At 38.7% G+C, this 23,007-nt stretch overlaps 1 protein-coding gene across 1 annotated transcript; it reads right to left on the minus strand.

Annotated features, from left to right (window-relative positions):
- Nucleotides 1-8,030: 8,030 nt before the first annotated feature.
- On the minus strand, nt 8,031-22,652 carry LOC142150830 (uncharacterized). Its single transcript, XM_075206014.1, has 4 exons — nt 22,519-22,652; nt 19,632-19,868; nt 13,905-14,210; nt 8,031-8,374 (listed from the first exon to the last, which is right to left on the minus strand). Exons 1-4 carry the CDS (start codon nt 22,604-22,606, stop codon nt 8,031-8,033), a joined length of 975 nt encoding a protein of 324 aa, XP_075062115.1. The 5' UTR covers nt 22,607-22,652.
- Nucleotides 22,653-23,007: the final 355 nt, after the last annotated feature.

The following is a 23,007-nucleotide window of genomic DNA, read 5'->3' on the forward strand; positions in this document are numbered from 1 at the left end:
GCCAAGTCACTTGTATTGTCTTCACTGTATCACTAAATGTATATATACAGCTCCCTGGAATCAGCTAAGCAGTCACACTGACCACAGTCGTCAGGATTGAAGGACTGTCTAGTTGGGTCCAGCAGAGAGTGCAGCTGAGCACAGCGGGCACAGCATATGTATGTATGTATCTATTAGGTATCGACTGTACTGTACTTATTTTATTCTCAATTGCTAAACTTTTGCTTTTGCTAAATAAATTGCTTGTGCTTTGGAACCACACAAATCGCATAGACAATGCTTATTTGAAAACAATGAAATTACTTTAATAATGGTAATACCATAAATTTATTATTCAAGAATATCATGAATCCACATCCATTTATGTACTAATAAGTATGCTGTAAGAGATCGCCAGTCAGCTTCATGCAAAGTGTCTTATAATTTGTAATTTGTATCACCACTTGTGAAAAAGTTCTTCAGGGGATATGACTCCCCTTTGTAATTGCACTTACTTTAAATCAAGTGGTTATCTCCCATATCAATATTGACGGTTCTCCATATCCATAAGATGTCCCTGATAGAATTCAGTCATTTTTGCATGCAGATTGTATATGCAGAACAGATAAGGTAACATTTGGTGCATTACTTCACAAACAGTTTTATTTAATGAAAATAAACAAATTGATCAAATAAAATTCAGCAGATATGATGGGCTTTAATCTCCCTCATGTCTTCGGACTGTCCTCTCTCTTTCACAGCTGCATCGGGTGCCCATCTCAAAAGAACTTGCTGAGGACTTTGCAATCTGCAAACTCTGGTAGGCGGCCAGTCCGTATAGATTTATATTTGGAGATATCATATCTGCTGATTTTTATTTGAAGCAGTGTTTTTGTTTTTGTTTTTGTTTTTTTTGCTTTTTTAAAAAAATATTTTAATACACCAAATTAGCTCCTGTCAGAAAACATAGAACTATGCAGTAAATATAAATAAAGCTGAATTAGAAGTACTGTTTTGGATATTCTCTTTTACAGCCATTTGGTAAAATGTATGCATGCACTGTTATAATTGTGCAGCTTCCAAGATACCATTTGCAGACAGATTCAACAGGTAAGGCTTACAGGTCTAGGGGTATACCAATACTACATTATATTTCTGGCTTTATAAACAGTCTCTCTAATTTAAATATTGGTTATTCATTTGAGAAAATGCACCTTAAAGTACTAGATTTCTTGTGCTTTTTTCTGCATAGGTTTTATATTACTTTTCTCTATGTTATAAAGGGTCTAAAATTAAACAATTTTTTGACTCTTTAAAATCTGTTTGGAATGTATAAAATGTTTCTGAATTAAAAATAGTTGTCTGCCCATTTCCGCCTCCAACCGAAGCTTCCTGTTATCTGCCCATTTGCAAACCTATTTGACACATTGAACAACAACTTTTGGTGGCCACAGCTGAAATGCAGCTTTCCCTTACAATGTTTAATATACTCTCCCAATATCACTTGTCTTCTTCTCTAAGGAGATGTTTGGATAGATAACCATTAGTAGGCAGGTTCACAGTGGACAATTTGTTTATATAACATGCAGAGACCATGTGCCAGCATTACTTCCCCGCTATCAGTAAATAATAAATGTACAAAGAACTATGCACACATTGATGTACCATATATTTTTAGGCTTAGGAATCAGTCCATTGATTAAGTGCAGTTAGTAAAGAAAGCAATGTTAATATTTGCAAGAGACAGTTATAAATATAATGTAGAAAAATGATTTATGTGCTAAATAAATACATAAAAATATTCTCTTACTAACAGTGTTGCTGTCAAAGCCATTCAGGGGCGCCTTTGGGGGGAGGGGGAAAGGTTCCAGTGGTCTAGAAACCTCTACACATTCAAATCATGACATTTCTGTTGTGTAGAAGGAGGAAGTAGCTTCTAGAAACTTCCTAGTTAGGTCATGCATTAAAAACTATAACACTGTGGGCCCTAAGTTGAGTCAGATGTAAGCGCAAAAACTGCGCTTTTTAAAACTGCGCATGTGCAGTAGCCCAGACGTATCCCTCCCTTCCACCGCTAAGTAAGGACATATTCACACTCTAACATGCTATGTTGAGGGGAAGTAACAGCAGCAGCTAATTATAGCGCCACTAATTTTGCAGCACTATACAGAGAACTCACATCAGTTTAAGCTCAGAATGTAAGCTCTCTAATGAGCAGGGTCCTTCATACCCTTTGTTTTCAAGTCTCCATTTATTTTGCCTACCGAGTATGTCCCTGTTTTATGAATGTACTATTTTACCTACTGTATGGCTCTGTGGAGCATTGTGGTGCCTTAGAAATCTACGATAATAAATAATAATATTGATGCCACCTAACTAAACCTGAGACCTGAGGATGGCAGTTAACCTCAATATTCTGATTTTAATAATTTTTGCTAAGCGACAGAATGGTAAATTTTTTCTACATTATGTATTAGTTAGTAACTCTCTCTTTTGTGAATTATGATACTATGCTCTTAATTTTAGACCATAGGGCCCCCCCTGTCTTAAGTGCCCAGGCCTCCCAAAGCCTTAATCCAACTCTGGGGGGAGCTGTCCACAGACAGTGTATGGTTACAGTGTCTGTCATCATATACTGTCCAGCAGCCTGCAGAGCAGGCCTGGATCTTCAAATCTCGCATGACTAAGAGTTACCTGCTCACTCTGCAAGGTGTTCTTTTTTACTCTGATGTCAGCTGTATAGGTAAGTACAGCAGGCTGGGGGGTGTCATAATGTGTCTGGGGGGGTTATAATATGTCTTGTGTGGCATGATAATGTGCCTTGGGGGTGGTATGATAATGTGACTGGGGGAGTGGTGTGATGTGATTTGTCTGGGGGGTTGGTGTGGTGTGATTTGTCTGGGGGGGTTGATGTGGTGTAATGGGTGATGTGGCAGGGGGTAGCGTGATGCAGGATGTGGCGTGATGTGTCTGAGGGGTGGCGTTATGTAGCTGGTAATAAATGTAATATTTTATTATAATGTATGTATTTTATACTGTGTGATCTGTGTCATGTACAATGTTCACTTATTGCTCGGTTTTCCATATATACATTTTCCAACAGGTCCCAATATTCCAGGATCTATGCAAGAATCCTGTACCAGGTTGTATAAGCTGCAATAACCGGTAGGTGAGAGCAACACCATTTTAATACATAATGGGGGAATTCAATTAGCTGCAAAGTGAACATCCGCAAGACACTATGCGGCTGAAATTTGGCAGAAATCACTGTTCCTTTTTCCTCTCAAGGAAAAATAAGCAGAGATTTCTACCGTAATTGCCAGCAATGTGCGCTGCGCAATACCCATGTATCACATCGCCAGCAATTGAGTCTCCCCCTATATGTTATGCCATATCGACCATGCCCCCAACATTATGCGTCCACACCCCTTCACCGGCGCCACTGCTTGTCGGTATACATCTCTCTTCCTGTGCACCTGTGGGGGTGGGCAAAATTTCACTATACCCCAGCCCCAAATTTCTCTTGCCAGTCCTGTGCATACCATTATCTGATACTAGTGCGCCCTATGCTGCAAATAGAGAGTCAAGCTGCACATAATACATTAATATCTCACGGGACACCATACAACAATGAGCTTTGCAAAATGTACTGTAATTATTATTAATCTGGAACAGAACTGGGCCTATGTGCTTTAAATGCCAGGGCTGATTTTAAGTCCCAGTCCGGCCCTGCCAATAACTATTAATTTCCTTCTGTCAATGTAAAAGGAGCAGCAGTCACAGGCAGCTGGGGAATGGAGGAGAGTGGTGAAGCGAGCAGCAATGGTTACAGGCCAATTCATATGGATATGACCCGGCTCGCTCAAATCTATTATTAAAGTGTGTCTCCCTAAAGCCCCCTCGTTTTTGCCAACTGAGGAGAGCTATTGTATTATATTAGCAATACATGTGTACAGGATTTGGCAAAATTCATCATCATCAACATTTATTTATATAGCGCCAGCAGATTCCGTAGTGCTTTACATACTTGGTAATCTTTTATTATAGCACTCTTTAATTTTTTTGTATTGTTTTATATATTGCTTTCTGCTGACACCATTGCTCTGTAATATCATGAAAGTGCTAGAAATGGACTTCAGTGGAAATTTCTCCCAGGACTTTTAAGTTCTGTCTAAGTCACTGCTTAGTATGCTCGAAAAGAGCAATCAGACATCAACTGGGGACCATTGAATTTATGAAGATTTTAATAAAAGAGGAGATGTGTAAAATGTGGGCATAATTGGCTTCATGTGAATGCGGTTTTATACCGCTGGTGGTGAAATGAGAAATAGCATAATCAAACAGCAGGACCCCATTTCACAACTCAATGATCAATCTGGTTGCTATTATACAATGTAGACGCCATAGTCTGATGACAATAATACGGCCTTTATTTGTGTTTTGTTCTGTTTTCAACAAATGACAAGATTTATTCAGTTACGGAAACTTCAGTATCTGGAAAAACAAAAAAACAATGTTTTAAATATATAAATTTATGAATATATCAAATGAATATTTCTGATATTTTAAAGACTCAAATAGAATTTAATAGATAAGCACAATAAATAAATAATAAATAATAAAGGTAATTTATAAATTGGAAAATGTTTAGTTTTACACTAATGTACCTGGAGGAAACCCACGCAAACATTGGGAGAACATACAAACTCCTTACAGATAAGGCCATGGTCAGGAATTGAACTCATGACCCCAGTGCTGTAAGCCAGAAGTGCTAACCACTTAGCCACTGTGCTGTCCCCAGCTATACAATCTTCAACTTCCTATTTTGCTTTGACAACTTTGTAAATTATGTGTAAATTAGCAATTTGCTGAATTTATAATCAGTGTCGGAATGATAATAGTCATTCCATTCTTCTGTGCAGTGAATGGTAGTGGTAGGACTAGAAACACTTGAGGCCAAATGCCGCTGGAGAAATGTCACAGAACAGTTTAGCTCATGTCTAGCAATGTGGCATTAGGACCTTCTTTATTCAATTTGTCACTGTTAATGATTTTACTACATTGTGTAAAACAGTGACAGGCAACCTGAAACACTTCAGGGGACACATGGTGGTGTGGGTCACACCTTAAAACAACACATTTAATCAAAGGAAGAGACACATCTGTAACAACTTAACAGCAGGCATTTTAAACAAGTGTTACAAAACCAGTCAGGAATTGGGGGCCGCGGGTGAAGGTTCAGAGGGCAGCATGTGGCCCCAGGGCCGCCTGTTGCCCATCACAGGTGTAAAATCAATTATTGCACTAATAGAATAAGCACATTTGGGTCATTAAAAGAAATGTTCAAGTATTTATAAATAATCTTAAAGTAGCAACCAAAAGTTATCACCCCATCATATTAAAAACTGACAAAAACATTAATTGACATGTATATGTGTATAAGGCCCCAGCTCTGCATTACCAGTAGTTTTACGGAATCCTGCGAGTTGTCCAGAGTCAGTTTCATATAAATTTAAATTGAGTGGTTAAAATGATTTTCTGGATTAAATAAAATAGTAAATATCCTGATCCAGATATGCACTAATTGTTTTTTTTATTAAACACTGGAAACAACCAAGCCTGACATACATTAGTTATGACTGTATTCAGTGAAAGGTGTGTATAAATAGTAAACTTTTCTTATGACAGATGGAGTGGTAGCATTACATTGGTATCCTAATAATGTAATACATTGAACCAATGAAAAAGAAAAAAAAAAGCTAGCAGTTGCAAATAATGGGCCTGATTCATGTTCGGACATAAGTCCATTTGCGTGCTGTTTCTTGCATCAATTCACTCTGTGCATGCTCTGAAACGGACATTACACCAAGGAACGTAATTATATGCAATTCATGTCCAAACGCAAATGACATTGGGACATGAATTGAATTGAATGGGGTTGGGAAGGGGCTGACGAACAAATGTAATGTACAATAAGGTCATTCTGAGGGCCTGCTAACACAGATGCAGACGATCTAAGCCTTGGGATTCTCGTAAGTATGCTTTTTCTAGAAGTATCATTTGCACAAGCTACAGGGCAAGTGTAAGTGCCGACTGTTAGTGATGAGTGACACAGCAATGACTTTGTATTACATAACACACCTATGCGTGCCTCTAGATAGCAAAGAACAAGTTTATGCAAGTGAAAACGACTATAAAAACACATTGTGTGCACAGTGCACATTAAAAACATCCTAATTTATGTGTATAATGTAAAAAAAAAAAATTCTTTAAAGAACATTTTTATTAATGATTACAATATTATGAGTTGTTATTTTTTGTTTTTTTTTGCAAGTGTTCTGATGTGACTTTATATTGTACATGTGTATGTGCATATCCTGCAATCTGTTCTTGACAGGATTCGCTTCTGGGCTGTCCACAGCAGACCACAGGGCTTCTGCCTGTGGACTGCTGCTCTACTGACTGAGCTATTCTGGCTGCTGGACAGTTCTTTGCTTTTTTCCTGTGTTCCAGAGCAGTTCTAGTGATCTCCTGATGTTCCAGCATGCCTTAGCTCCACCCCTTGACTTCCCATAAAAGCCTGGCCAGTTCATGTCTCCAGTGCCTGATTATTATGCTCCTTGCCTGTGATCTAGCTTCTGTTCCTGTTGCTTCTCTCACATGCAGACATCTACTACTCGTGTACCGCACTCGGCTTGCCCACTACTTCACTTCTTCCCTAGCCATTGCCTCTCTTTGTACCGTATCCAGCTATGTTTGACTATTCTTATATTATAATCTCCTGTTGGCCAGCCTTCCTCCCTACCACTGGGCTCCTATCCAGTGGCAGTTCTATCTGTTAACATGCAGCAAGTAACGCTTAGGCAGAACATATTTACACCCAGATTCAATCAAAATGCATCTAGAGATCTACTCGGATTTGAATACGGAGCGGAATTATGGTCAAACTCCATATTATTTTTTCAATTTTAGGGTTTGTATGTCTCAGATAAGTGGTGTCACCTAGATTTAGGATAAGCATTACTCTCAAGGCCCACCTCATATACTTATAACCACTTGGATAGACAGTAAAACATGCTTGAATCCATTCTATTTAATTGGCACATACAACAATTTACTATAAAAAAATGATATAGTTATATAATAAAGTAAACTTACATGTGCATTTAAATGCTCTGCCTATGATTAGCAGAGTTACAGCAAACAAAGGGAGCAAACAGATGTTTCTAACACAAAATACAATGTTCAATTCGGGATCCTTATCATCCATTTCTTCTGTAACATTTAAGGAGAGAATTATGTCAAAAAACTGTAGTAAAAATTGTAGCTTTATCAAAGGGTTTTGGTCAGAGTTTACCGAGCAGAAAATAATTCACCAAATCAGATTACCCCGAAGTGTTCATACCAGATATCTGATCAAGATTGACGTAAAAGTGTTAGAATCATAAAAAATGTATTCTATGTTAATTTTATTTTAAACATATGATTACAGAGAACATAGTCTTTGTAACAAGATCAAGTTGCTCTGCATGTTGTAAGTTAAGGTTCATCCAGCTGGGAACCCCCTTTCTACCAGTAATGTATGTATGAATGAATTGTGCTGCATGTATGTTGAAGTTAGTGTTTACGTATCCATTCACGTAATCAGGAAAAGCCGCAGATATAAGGTTACTCCTATCATTGGCATAGCATGCTAATATATAGTACTGTAGAATTTCACAGCTGGTTTGTGTAACCTTTTATAAAACAGAATACACTTCGGCAATTGCACAGAAGGCATATGTAAATTAGCAACTCTGTCCAGCTAGGGTCAGGGGAGCAGTTATATGTTAGCCATAAACTCTGCCTTGCTTCTATCATTTATTTTTTTTCAGTTCAGAATGGAAGAGGGGCAGTGACCCTAAAATAATATTATTTTCAATATGACATCAACAATTGTGAAAAAAATATTATTTATATGTACAGCTATTTATTAGTCAGGTGCCTCTTACTTTAATAATTTTTGGAGATTAATGATTGATATAATTGATGATAATCAAAAAATATTTTGATTATAGGAAAAACATACCTTTGGCAGTGCTGGCATGGATTGATGTTTTATATATGTTTGTAGCAAGCTCTCTGTATAGTAGTTGGAATGGTAAGAATGCTACTAACTCACTTTCATGAAAAACAAGACATGTCCAGTTTATGTTTTCCTTACTGGCATCCTCAATTATCACACTGTTTTCTTTTACTGTATTATTTAGTATTCGGGTCTGTACAGGGATTGATCCTGTTGCAGTTGTTTTTGCCCACACTAGCATAATGTCATTTACAGACAATAGGTGAGAGACTGAGCAGGTGAGGGACACAATGTTTCCATGGAAAACTTCAGCTGATGGAGATGCTTTCACTGAAAAACAGAGGGGTTTTTGTTACATTTATTCACGCATAATATTTATGGTAAAGTACATTGAAAATATGTAATTAAGTGGTTATCAATATTTTCTCGCAATCTAAACACCTGCCAGGAGAGATAATTGATTCTGATCTTCATCTTCTACTTCTACAATATTAATTACAATTCATGTATTACACTCCCCGCCTATTAAATACAATACAGTACAGATCTAGCTAAGATATTAGTTATAGAGTTGTGATTATAATCATCTTTCCTTCACTGGCCCCCTCCAAATCTTCTTGCACACCTTCCTTCTGACTTAACTTTCCCTACTAACCTGCCTCTTATATACAGGCCTGGCGCTACCATTAGGCAGCGTTAGGCAGCTGTCTAGGGTGCCAGGCTCTGGGGGGGCGCCACTGAAATCATGCACATCTATAAAGCTGTGCGGAGACCATGGAAGTTAAACTCAGAGGCCGCCGCACAGCTTTATAGATGTGCATGATTTCATCCAATCCATGGCGGGGGTGGGGTGATTGATCGCCGCTGCCCCCCCTAAATGATGGGACACACTACCTCCCGCCCCTCTCTTCCCTCACTGACTGTTGGGAGTGATGTCATCAGTACATCCCGACAGTCAGTGAGGCGTCCACCAAAGAGGAGCAGAGCAACAGCATGGAGTAAACTTCCTGGTAAGTACAGGTGTGTGTGTGCTGTGTGTGTGTTGTGCTGCGGGATTGAGGGGGGACGGACATGTTCAACCAGGGGGGGTGGTGCGGGGGGGACATGGTTACGTGGGGGGGCAGTGTGCTGCAGGACAGGACATGGCCAAGCAGGGGGGGCAGTGTGCTGCAGGGGAGGGACATGGTCAAACCGGATGGCGGTGTGCTGCAAGGGGTACATGGTTAAGCAGGCCTGGCAGTGTACTGCAGGGGGGGACATTGTCAAGCAAGAGGGGGCAGTGTGCTGAAGGGGGGGCACTGTCAAGCAGGGTGGGACATTGTCAAGCAGGGGACGTGCTGTGCTGTGGGGGGACTTTGTCAAGCAGGGGGCGTGTTGTGCTACGGGGGGACATTGTCAAGCAGGGGACGTGGTGTGCTACAGGGGGGCATTTTCAAGCGGGGGAACAGTGTACTGCGGGGGAATATTGACTTCTCCTTTAGAAATCCTGCATTTGCCCCTGGACAACAGTGGAGTCTGGACAGCGTTCTATATGAAACATCTCTGCAGGCTTATATACCCCTTCTTCTTACTTATAAGTTATTATAAGTTTATTGTTTTTGCATAGGCAATAACATTTTTCCTTATACACTAGACACACACACACACACACACACACACACCTGCTCAGTCTTGGGAATGTAAGATCCTGCCCCACAGGTTTTAAACGGTTCTGATCAGAGTCGGAACTAGCGAGCTGTGGGCCCTGGTGCAGGGAGGCAGGGAGGAGGGAACCAGTGCCTCTGACCCTCTGCATCTGCCATGCAGTGGGTCCCATTATATCCATGGCCCCAGTGCACTGCACCTGCGATACCAATGGTACTTCAACCACTGGTTCTGGTTACAAACCTGTCTGTAGACCCAGGATAGAGCCATGAGGGTTTAAGCAGCTGAGTAGAGACCTGCATGTGGCAGGAGATGTGTGTCTTGCAGAGGTCAGGACTGGAAAGAGGCTCAGCAGACAGCCCAGTACAGAACTCAGAGATAGGCTAGAGAAGACAGCTCTATGGAAAGAGCTGAGGACACAGCCAGGTCAGGGACAGTGGAGCAGCTTGCAGAAGATCAGAGGAACTGAGCAGAGAGCCCAGTTCAGTGTTTGGCCTGCATAAAGACTGCAGACAAAGAGACTGCAGAAGAGAAAATATTTGATGCAGTGACTGGCTAGAATGAGTTCCAGAATGGAGACTGTGTCCTGAATAATGCCTAGGAGTTTGCCATTTTCTGTTCCTTTATACTGTCAATTAAAGCATTTTTATGTTTTAAGTCAATGGCTGGTATCCAAACACACAGCAGTGACTGAAAGGCTGCTACCAGAGTTAATTCCCCAGGCTCCTTTCATGTATATACAGAGGCGGATCTAGATCTTTCTTTAGGGGGGCAATGGTTAGTCCCCGCCCCCTTTTTCATGTCTTGGTAGCGGGCTGCCTGCAGCCTCACACTACCTGCAGGTCCATGTTGGCAAAGACAGACAGGCAGAGTATGCTGCCCAGCTGCTCCGAGTATGTTTAAAACACAATATTATCAGTCTACCTCTCAGCCATCACAGACCTGTACATAGTGTGTTGCTACAGGCAGTCCGCCACTGTTACGATATATATAGATATATATATATATATATATATATATATATATATATATGTATATGTACACACATTATACATATACATATATACTAGTCGCTAGACATCGCTCTACAGTATGTATATTACATAACAACATGCAACTTCATTGTTACAGGACCATACATCAGAAACATTTTTGCTAAAACAATTAATGGTACACACAAGAGTGATGGTACAAACAAGAGTGTCAGGTAAACTCGAGCACTTTGACTCTTCATGGCACACACTAATGTAGACGCGCAATGCGCTCTTGTTGTGTACAGCAATAAGGAAGGATATTCATCTATGTTGGCCCAGAACTGGCATTCTCTTTTCGTTGCTGATACATGGTTGTGATTGGTCTCTTATGGATTTCTGTGTGTGACCCTGCTTGCTTCTCTCTATGCTGCCATTCCTGACCTTTGCAGTTGGATTGTAACTACACCTTTGGATGTAATCGTTGTATCTTGCTGCCATCCATACTGATCTCTGCTTTGGGCTTAAGTCTCCACCTTAGACAGTGATTCATTTATTATTCATTCATTACTTAATAATTCATTTAATCGATTCATTATTTATGCATTATTATGAATGACTTAATTAGTGATAGTTTATAACACAATATATTACACACTTGGTTATTGTTCCTCCGAAGTTGCTCTGTAGTCTGCTTATTTTTGTTATATTATTTTAGTTATCTTGGTTTCATGTACCTTTAAGCAACCAGAAAGTATATCAAATTCTGACAGAAACAGGGGATGCTATTGGTGAGGAACATGGCAGCCTGATTCCTGGAGTTCATGAAGGGGTATTGAGCCTAGACCTGACAAGCTCCTCCTCCTATAATTGCTTTATACTGTTTTAGTACATAGCCCATTGATTGAAAACTTGTGCTGGAGAACTCCTAAGAACATGCTCAGGTGTACACTGGAATACTCTAATGGGAGGACTGGCAGTTTCATAAGAGTAGCTTAAGGAAGGACAAAAAGTCCCAATGCTCCCTTTCATTTCAGATTAAATAACAAAAATAGCTATAGAGGTATTAGGTCAATTGCTGAAACCAGTGAAGTTTGATGTTTTAATTGACTGATATATTTTTTTAATGCATGTGGAATTTTCTGTTCGAGGCACTAGGATGTTAAATACTTAATGATACCTCAAATATTGTTATAATATAGAGCGTTTTGTAGCATGTATAGCAAATGTATTTTATATAACCAAAATGTATTGCAATCTTGTATCCATTCCATTGGCTATTACATTTCACTTTCTGAGTCATTAGTAAAACCACACAGAAAAACATGTTACTTGTCCGTATAATGAGTCAGAAAGGAACAAAACTATTATGTGTGATTTAGAATTTGTCGCCTTAGGCCAGTTTGGTGGTCCCAAACTGAATTGCAGGAAATCTGCCCATATGTACCTTAGATACTTCTGTTGTGCACACACTGTGGACATTCCTCTCACCAAGAGATGAGTAAGCTTTCAAGCTCTTGTTCTTATAGGTTGATTGCGATTGTCACGAATGCCCAGCCTGTCTCAGATACAGCAATCTGAAACAGCTGAAGGTGACTGCCGTCCCCTTAGTCACTTACCAATGAATGCACCTTTACTGCCACCATGAAGGATTTACTATGGAGTCCTTGCATTCCCAAATCTACTTATTAATGTTTCACACTTAAATCGCATACACATGTAGCATGAGCCTCACTTGGCTTCGTAAATTCACAAAGAATTACGGAGAATATGCTAGATTAAATGTATTTAATCTGAAAAATGTTTCCAAGGCTTAAAGACAAAGCAGTTAACAACAAGACATATAAAATAAGTTGCACAAATAAGTTTCAGAAATAAAATAGGAAATAAAACCCCAGTCACTAACTTACTAGTTTAAGACTTGGCATAAGAGAAGTACACTGTGGGAAAGATGGCACACTCCAACCTAGATACATAGGTCTCACAGAAATGAACAACATTACTGGGTAGCAGCTGATTTTTTTAACTTTCTCACACTGCTCTCACCCCCACCTTTGGAAATTAACTATGTCAACCCAATGTCAGGGCATTTCCTAGAATGACACAGGGCTTTCAAAATGAGTTATCTATTTCCTGAGAGATATATCTGGCATCTCACAGGATAAGATTTCTCACCTCTGCTCAACCTGGCTGGTCAGACTGTTTACACAAACTCTGCAACGCCTCAGAGATGTTATTTGTCTGGCCTGGTTACTTTCAAAAGACTCCTGACACTTACACAGATCAAACTGATGTCATTCAGCAAAGCACACTTGTTACATATAAAATGCACAGGGGCATACATGTATATTCATTGGAAAGCAATAACCAGTGATTAGGTGCAATCAGGGCCGGATTAACCCGAGATCTAACTGGTCTACAGCCCAGGGGGCCCTTAAAAGTGCTCAGTGGCATTATTGATCGGTGCAGGGGCAGGGGCGGCTCCAGCCCGGTCAATGCTGCTGTGCCTGTCACTGTAGTCACTGAGTCACTGAGAGTAAGACTGACTCACTCCCACGAGATCTCCTCAGTAAGGAGCTTACAGTGCGCTGCAGAAGGACTACAGTGACAGGAAAACAGAAAGAGGTAAGCTTGTGGGGGGGGGGGGGGGCGGTGGGCGGCTCACAGGAGTGGCCTCTTGGGGGGGCGGCTCACAGGGGGGCCTCATGGGGGAATGGAGGCCTCCATTCCCTTAATCAGGCCCTGGGTGAAATACATAATCGTAACAGCGGTCAATTGTCAAAGGACCCCAGCATAAGATCACCAGAATTGTGGCCTTGAATTACTATCGTTATGATTTTATTTGTTATTTGTGTTTTTCCATCATTGATGGTTGATTTCTAAAGCAGCTTGTTGAAGCCATGGAAGGAGTTAAAAGTGCATGGCAACTATAATAGCAACAGTGTATCTCTATACGTTGCTATTACTGCATGGAAAACACTTCAAAAGAACTCAGACCATAGAACCAAACAGCATTTAATATATAATAACTTTGCCAAATAGGTGAGGGTTAGCTTGCCTAAATCCCAGAGACAAAATTCTTGTGTATTAAAAGCATAACAGCATTATGGGAAAAAACATAAAGGAAACAGAAAATAAGAAGAAGTACTATTTAATAGAGTTACATATAATAATAAGATTATAGCAATATTAATACATATGATAATAACAGACAATAAAGGTTGCTATACACAAGTCAAACTTACCTTGAACAGTAATAAGTCGAAAAGTCTTCCCCATTGTCTGCTCAGAAAAGTGACATTTAAATTGGCCAGCATCTCTAAAAGATACCAGGGAAAGTTTTAAAGTCAAGTTAGAAGAAATCTCCAGACGACCATCAAAGCTGTTGTCACTTATTATTATGTCATTTTCAACTTTAATGGCCACTCTCCTACGTGAGTCAAAGGAGATCCAGTCCCACTGCACATGTGTGGCTTTGGTGAGCCGTTTACAGTGCATTATCAAGTCTTCTCCAACACTCCGAAACTTCACTATTTCTTCTGATGTGGACTCTGCAGTAAGTGGAACAAAAGGTTTAACAAACATGCTACAGGGTCTGGAAAGTTTTATTATTACTAAATTTTACATATGTTTATTTACATAGTACCTTAATTCAGTACTTATGATTACATTTTACGTTTTCTGGGGTTGAGATAATATCTAAAAGTTAATTTATTTAGAGTCTTCTTATAAAAAGACACCACCTCATTAGTTATGTTAATTGTGTTTTACAGTAGATACATTCTTTCTTTAAAGACATTTAGTTTTTCATTCCACAATTTTTACCTCAGTGGTGACAGTTATAGAAAACACCTGTAGCTATCAATGATAGTTGTTACTTATCTTTGTATACTAATAAAGGTTTGTTTATTATGTTGATGCTATACTTGATTTTACATAATCCCATGCTTTCCATGTTATTGGTCATATTAAAATACTTCTCTACAAGTATACTAGTCAGCCTATTCTCAGCCACTGTTGCTGACATTTACTTTTTTGTTACTGACTGGTAGCAAATTAAGTTTTTATACTGTAAATACATTTTTTTGATGGCATTTAAACCCTGGCTGTACTTAATAACCCTAGCATTTCGGGTAGGACTGTTTGAGCTGTATTTCCTGTTGTGTTCAAACATTTGTGAATGTGTTTACAAAAACAAATATATATATATATAAAGCCATATGATTAATGGTTAATTGGCCACACCTATATGTGAGATTTGCCAGACAACACCCATACCCTGATCATATCACTTTATAAAGCTGGAAATCACATGATATGTCTCAGGGTATAAAAGAGGAGGCTGGGAGCCCACAAGTCATTGCGTATCTGCTCCTGACTGAAGGGGAATCAGCTTGTACCATTGCCTATTGCAAAAAGCAAAAGAGGAGCAACAAAGGGAAGAGACATACAGAAAACGGAGGAGATACAGAAAGAAGAGGGTCATGTGACAATTACTAAAGGAGAGGTATGATCCAGCTAATGTGTGTATAATACAGTCTAGGCCAGTGTTGTACAAGATTTTCATGTAGCTATTCAAGAAAGCTATAGACGACATAGACCTTTAAATTCAGATTTTAAATGTACAATTTCTTTAACAAATTCCGTCTACTGTGAAAAAGTGACTCTTTGACCTAATAAGCTCTTATTTTTCATTGATCCAAACATGAGAACTTTTAAAGATGACAGATGTAATGAAGAAGGTGACCTGCTCCTGCTGTCAGTGCCATCTTACCTCACCATAGTTAAAACTAAAAAAAAAAGGGATGTTTGCTAGCGTGGAAGGTTTAGTCATACAGTCAGTGGTTTTTGTCCCAGTGCCTTGAGGTTTGTTAGCGGGCAGTTTATTCTTTGTGCTTTACTCCACATGCAGTTAATAAGAATGAGGTAAACAAATAGGCAGAATATGATCTTGTAAGCATTAAGGGAGTTAATGTATATGCTGCAAAAATGGTGAAAAATAAACACACATCAAAGTAAAAAATTGTATTTTTATATGTCCCAGCAAGCTCTGGCAATCCATAAACTGCTTGTTATGCTGGCACTTGTACATCTAAAAGTGTCAGCATATAACAATGGTTGCCAGAGCATACAGATGCTTATTAAACTACAAGTGCCAGCATGCCCTAGCATCAAGGGCCTGCTGGGACCTGTAGTACCACATAAAAACATTTACATAATACTGTGAAGGGGGGGAGCCGCGCTGTGTGAACACGGGTCGAATGCACACGAACATAGTACAACTGCGCATTTGTGACTCGCACATGCACAGTACCTACGGTGCATGTGCTGATATCGGCACGTGCATGGCCACACTGCAACTGCGCATCCACTTTCGGCGCATGCGCAGTTACATAGCAGAACCCCACTGTGTATGCCGACTCAAGTCGGCACGTACACAGTGGGGAGAACCGCCAGGGGTGATGACATCATCTCCCCTGGACACAAACAACATCCACTTGTGTGTGTGTGTGTGTGTGGTGAATCACCACACACACATTGCTGCCGGGGAGGCTGGGAGTTTCCGCGTCTGGACTATAAAAGCTAGACCCGGGACTCCCTCTCGCCCTCTCTCTGCTTGCCCCTGGGCAATGAGCACTGCCCTACGCTACACTACACTACAGTAGGAACACACTACAGAAAATATATATTATACTACACTACAGAAAATATATAGCATTGATAATAAATATATATATATATATAATGAAATGTGGATTTAACTATCTATATCTGTGTCCGATATCTGTGATAGTTAAATCAATATTATAAATACTAATTCTTATTAAGGATACATATGTAAAGCAAGGATGGTGTAAGAAATAAAGGTGGTGAACCTAGGGTTAATTTTATATTGATATACTATGTTATGTTGGACAACATTATGATATATGTGTGAACTGTGAATGAAAGCTTTTCTGTATTAACAGTAAAATACTTTGATTTAAATACATACATATGTTGTGAGTATTGGTTATTTATAAAAATATATACTGTGAAGCACTGCTGAGAAACAAAGGTTATTGGATAAATAATTCTGTAAAGCTTAAGTGTTATTTAGTGTAGTCAAAAGACTGAGTAAGGCAACATTGTGTAAGGAAAAGTGCATAAAAGTGCGAGATTTATAACGAGTATCTGAGAACAGAATAAGAGGATAGCGTGCGCATGTGAGGAGCAACCACAAGTCCTTTTACAAATACAAATACATACACCATATAAAAGTCACTTATTTTACTTACTCCTCCAGTCTCCACTTTATTAAACTCCACATTCCAAAGGATACATAAAACCCTGATAGATGAAGCTGAACTTCTCCCAGCGCAATCACAACACTGGTAGGTGGTGCCTCTCCTCAAAATCCAATCCAGAGCTATTGAGAAAGCTACCCTGATTGGCTATTTTCATCTAGACCCTATGTGAGGTCTCGGTGAACTTCATGTATCAATGGGGTCACGTCTGTGCATTTCGCCATCCTTGTCTCTCCTACTTGCTTATCCTCAAGTGCCGCCCCAAGGTTGACTCATTATTTTCAGCGTTTACCATTGGAATATGCCAACATTGAAACCTTACTACATGTTTCTTTCATGTTTTCTTTTTCTTTGGAGAACAACTATTCTTTTATATTTAAAATTCATTTCAGTTTATACCTCTCATTGTCATAATTTGGCACCCCAGGAAATTTTGCTCCCCCAAAAGCCTTGCACCCTAGGCTGCAGCCTAATCAACCTATTGGATAATCAGGCATTGAACCAGGGACTGATGTGATTGACTCAATAAGAATCTGGAAAACCAGTGTGATTAAGTGGCACAAATCATTAAAATGTACTTGTTTTGTCTGCTGAATGCATTTCTTAATGTCTGTCCTTATTCAGAAAGGTCATTTATGAAAGAGCTAAATATGTGGGGGATCAGATCTTTAATGCATGCCCCCCTTTGTTTGTCTAGTGCATTCATAATTGTACATCCCGGTTTTGGAAGCTGCCACCAGAAAATTAATCTTAGACTAAATTTGTGTGTGTTATAAATCCGACTTGAAATGCGTATGACGGAATGAGTGAAAGTGTCACTTCAGTATCCACCTTGCTTCTACTTTAGGACTGTCCCCCTTCATTTCAGCTTTTCCACTTTATTCTAAAATATTGCTTGTTTTAATCTCATGACTACTGCCGGGTCAACACTAGGCTCATAAAGGTATGCAGTACTGTAGTTTTACTCTTTCTCTAGAGCACAGAAATACAGATGATAGCGGAAATATCCACAAGTTGAATATATGTGACAAAATTAAGAAATGAATTAATAAATAAATAGCATCAAATTAGTGTAATACATTGTAAATCAGCATGCTTAGGTAACAATCTGCACATTTCATGATAACGACATAGGAGGAGCTATACCAGCTTTCAGGACCTTGTTAACTTAAGTTGGCAAGTGTTAGCTAGTCATCCTCACAGTAGGACTAATGAGACCCTGTCCAGAAGTAACCTATATGCTATTTGCTTTTAAACTCATTAATTTTATAATTTTATGCTAAACTTCATTAGTAAAAAGGTTTTGGGGTTTTTTTGCACAGTATTTCTTTGGGTCTGTCTTTATGAATGTCCCCCACTGCATCTTCTGGCCGCAAAGGGAATCCAATGTGACACAGCCTTATGAACAAATACTGTTAATGCAGTCTTCAATCCATATAAAAAATGATTACATTTCCACGGACAACATTTTCTCAGTTATTACATAAAAGACACAAGCAGGATCAGGTCAGTGCCTATAACTTGTCTCAGACAGCATATTTTTGAAGGACAACAAAAATGGCAATGTAGGGAATATATTTACAGACTTGCCAAATCACGTGTGTCAGGTATATATGATTGCCATGCAATCACAGCACATTACATATATCATTTTTGCTGTAGTGGAGTGCCAGCAAAATATAGTTAGTGAGCTTTCTTAGACACCATAATAAGAGCTAAATAAAAATGTTTAAAAAAAGGTGTATGGAGAATACAAAGGTATTTTATATATTATTGCATCAAAAATGGTTAAATCTGCATATTGTTATGTATCCTAAAATCCCTGTAAGGACCAATTGTACTGTTTTATTTGATACTTTCTAAACACATGTTCAGTACTGAAAAAACAAACCATTGTTTTTGAAGCATTCATGTTTGTCAAAAGCTCACCTCCCCTAAAAATGTTCCCATGGAAATTATAAAAACTAACAGGACATCACAGTGGCCTAGTGGTTAGCACTTCTGCCTCACAGCACTGGAGTCATGAGTTCAATTTCCGACCATGGCCTTATCTGTGTGGAGTTTGTATGTTCTCCCTGTGTTTGCGTGGGTTTCCTCCGGGTGCTCCGGTTTCCTCCCACACTCCAAAAACATACTGCTAGGTTAATTGGATGCTATCAAAAATTGCCCTTAGTCTCTCTCTGTGTGTATGTTAGGGAATTTAGACTGTAAGCTCCAATGGGGCAGGGACTGATGTGAATGAGTTCTCTGTACAGCGCTGCGGAATTAGTGGCGCTATATAAATAAATGATGATGATGATGATGATTACAGCTTATTTTGTACAGTGTTATACTATTGATTGCTAGCTCTATGAGTCAGTATTCATTCACTTGCCCATCCAGTCCATGCTTAATATGCACTGTCAGCTAAAGCTCCTGTTTGCATTGATAGCCAAATTTTTGGGAAATAACGAAAGCATTCACACATTGCATCTGTATGCTTTACAAAAATACCTATTTGTTATAAAACATTCAATGTAAAATATTTTGGAGTATTAAAGGCTGATATCACTTCAGTATAATTAAACAGAATATTTCTTGGCATAGAAAGAAGAAAATACAGGCACACTAACAATTACAAATGATGCACAATTAATAAAACATAATTTGGTTTTGCAGTTTGTATATATTAAGTGCTATACTCACTCTCAGTTAATTCCAGGGAAATCACAGATATAATCTTGTTACCAGAGACACAGCGATATGTACCTCTGTTATTCTGGGAAAAATCAAGAATCTGAATATATACAGTATCCAAATAGGAAAATTCGTATGTATTTTTCCTTCTTACAAAAGATCCAGAAAATGAGGGTTTGCCAGGTGTTGGAGACTTACATTCAATAGTTATGTCTGTCCCAAATGGTATGTATTTCTTTTCATAAGCTATAAAGACACAAAATTATTATTATTATTATTATTATTATTATTATTATTATTATTATTTTTATTATTATTAGTAGTAGTAATAATACTCTGTTTAAAAACATGTCTTCAACATGATGCTTAAAATCTTATTTACTGTATACAGCCAATTTGTATAAAAGAATGTGTCAAACATGCTAATAATTACTAAACAATATTTTATAGGGGCAAAAGGCATAATTTTAACCCTTTTGCTGCCGGTGTTGTCAATTCTACATCTCTGCCTGTCCCACTCCAGTAAACTAGCCCTGTAGATTTTACGGTGCCACAATTTCCCTGTCTCTTTTGTATATTTTTATCTTTTTAATCATCTATTTATTTATTTATTTTTCTACTTTCTCATGGTGCCCTCTTCTTGTGTAGTGGCGGAGAGCAGGAAGCTTTTTATCATGCAATAAAGAAACAGTCTGCAACTTTGCTGCAGCGAAAATGTAGAAGAACATACATTATTTGGCTAATACATAATTTAGCTAACTTCCTGGTCTTGTGGCTGTATATGCCAAATCAAATATGCTGTACATATAACTAGAATGTTTTATGTTTTTATCCAGATTCCAATATATTATGGTTTGCCCCTTAATACCATGCTACGTACTATTCCTTGACAAATATTTGATATATCCCGCTCTATAACTGTTTAGACTCAGGGGCACCAAATGGGGGTGGGGCTATTGCAAAGTTGCTGGCCCTGTACCTGTCTCGGAGGCCTGGCAGTGGCAGATTATGGAGATGCAACCCCATTTTAGCCACATTCATGGTTGGAAAAGTGACTGCATGAACCAATAGCTTTTGGTGCAGCCTGGGGTAGGGGAGGTTTGCCCAGTCACACACACCAAGGCGCTGTCTAGTTGGGCCCAATAAGAGACTGCACCAGGGCAAGAGTTTAGGATAGCCCTGTATATACTGAGATGTTCACACAGGTTTGTAATATGTTAGGAGGTTGAAATAGAGGTCAGGGGGGACAAAGTAGAACCAGCTCTAAGTTTGTACAGTGGCTTTAAGCTATATACTAAAGATAACTGTATCATGCTAAACATTTGTTTACAAAATTTGTTATTTATTCTTTATTTCTGTCTCATTGTTTTGCTATTTGCCATTGGCATTTAAAGCACATTACAGGTGAAAATAAATACTTCTGTTTCTGAATGAATTTTCCCATGTAAAAGAATTTGATTGTGAAGAAGTCTTATTCATAAATGCATAATAGAACAAAAGTGTCTATTTTCTAAATTTAACCCCTACTCAATCGGTTTGTTAGATAAGTTCTTTAGTAGAATGTGTCTAAATTGTACCTCTCATGCCGGATTCCATTCTTCAGTAGCAACCCCCAACAGTTTAATTTACCCTATATCAGTGGGGCAAAATCAGTAGCATAAAAGTTATTTTGCCCTGCTAATTTTAGACCACGGGCACTGGGTAGATGACACATCAGTGAGGGCTGGGTGAATGCAGAGGACTACATGCTAACTAAAAATTTCAGTAGAGGTTCCTTTAAGAAAATAGACACCTTGAGCCTGATTCATTAAGGCACGAATACTGAGCGCAATGTGAATTTGTTTCAGAACGCACGTAATTCAGGTCTACGAACGCCCGAATTCACCAAGGAACGGATCTGAATATACATGTGCTGATGAATACGGGTGTAGATCTGCTTTGATCTACTACATAGGACACTGCAAGATACGTAAAAAAAACCATTTAAAATAAAAAAAAGCTGGTTTTTTTTCTCTCCATAAAATACATTTATTACTATGTTATTGATGTCTACTGTACATAAAATACATTTTTACAGTTGCTACTGATTGCAAACACTTGTTATAGCAGGCATACACAGCCGTCATCACTAGTAAGCGGCACTTAAACTAGCCCTGTAGCTGGAGCAAGAGATATGCCAGAAAACAAGAACTTTTGAGATGCCCAGAGCTGGGAACGGATGCTGCTGCGTGCGCTCGTGATTTGCACGCCCTTACTGTACATTGACTACGGGCAAACGACCCCATCCCCGCTCCGTTCTCTCCCTGAAAACGTAGCAAGTGTCATTTGCACTCGAAGATGAATTGGAAGCTGCTGCGTTCTGTGGCGTATGAACCCATCCTCTGTATGCACAGAGTGATTTTGCGGATCATACGCACAAAATCGCCGTTTATGTCCTTTAATGAATCTGGCCCCTTGGGAGTATCCTACACATTTCTTAAGAACACTCTATGGTAGAATTAGAAATTAAACTGTAATAACAATAGTATTCCAGGAGTACAAATATATCCATTAATATTTCATTTATAGCTGGTCACACACTCCAATCACAATTTTGTTTGTATGGTAAAAGTTTACGTTGCTGACATTATCCATATAATGCTAACATTTTCTATGCATACATATTATTATATACTATGTAAAAAAGAGTGTGTTATAATTAACCAGTTATAACAGCTTTCCAGCTCAACAATGTATATATTTTGTTTATTGATTATTGTAAACGCAGATGACTTTTTAATACATATATACCCACTAAGCATCTGTTGTTACCTGCTAGTAATATTTGTAAGTACTATAAACATTTAATTTATGGTAACATAAAAAATAATAAAAAAATAAAATTATAGATACTTACCGATACAGGTAGAGGCTACAATTACCAAAATCAATATAAAGGATTTTAAAAAAAAATTAGCTGACCAGATATTCTGCACAATTTGCATGATGGAAACCAGCTTACAGCTCCAGTGTATTACAAAACATGTTCAGAGTTTTGCAGGTAATCAGAAATTTCTCAGTGGCTTTAACGAGAAGAACTTAAAAGCCACTTCCTGCCTGAGCGAATAATAACTGACCACAGCTGTACATGGCAATAAATGGTGTGTTACTTTCAGCAACAATAAAAGCTGGCATTTAAACGTTAAATCTTTTCTTCTAGCCAGTATATAAACATTTTTAACTGATCATTACTACCAGGACCCTGATTGCAAACATACGTTTTCCAGAAGGGGGGAGGGGGTGGCACTGAATATGGGCAAATAGGTAGTGGTTTCAGTTTTTATTTTAACTTTGCAAACATCTCACAGAATGAAGTAGAAGATCACAAAGAACAATGAACATATAA

This window comes from Mixophyes fleayi, chromosome 4 (genome assembly GCF_038048845.1).
Source record: "Mixophyes fleayi isolate aMixFle1 chromosome 4, aMixFle1.hap1, whole genome shotgun sequence".
NCBI lineage: Eukaryota > Metazoa > Chordata > Amphibia > Anura > Limnodynastidae > Mixophyes > Mixophyes fleayi.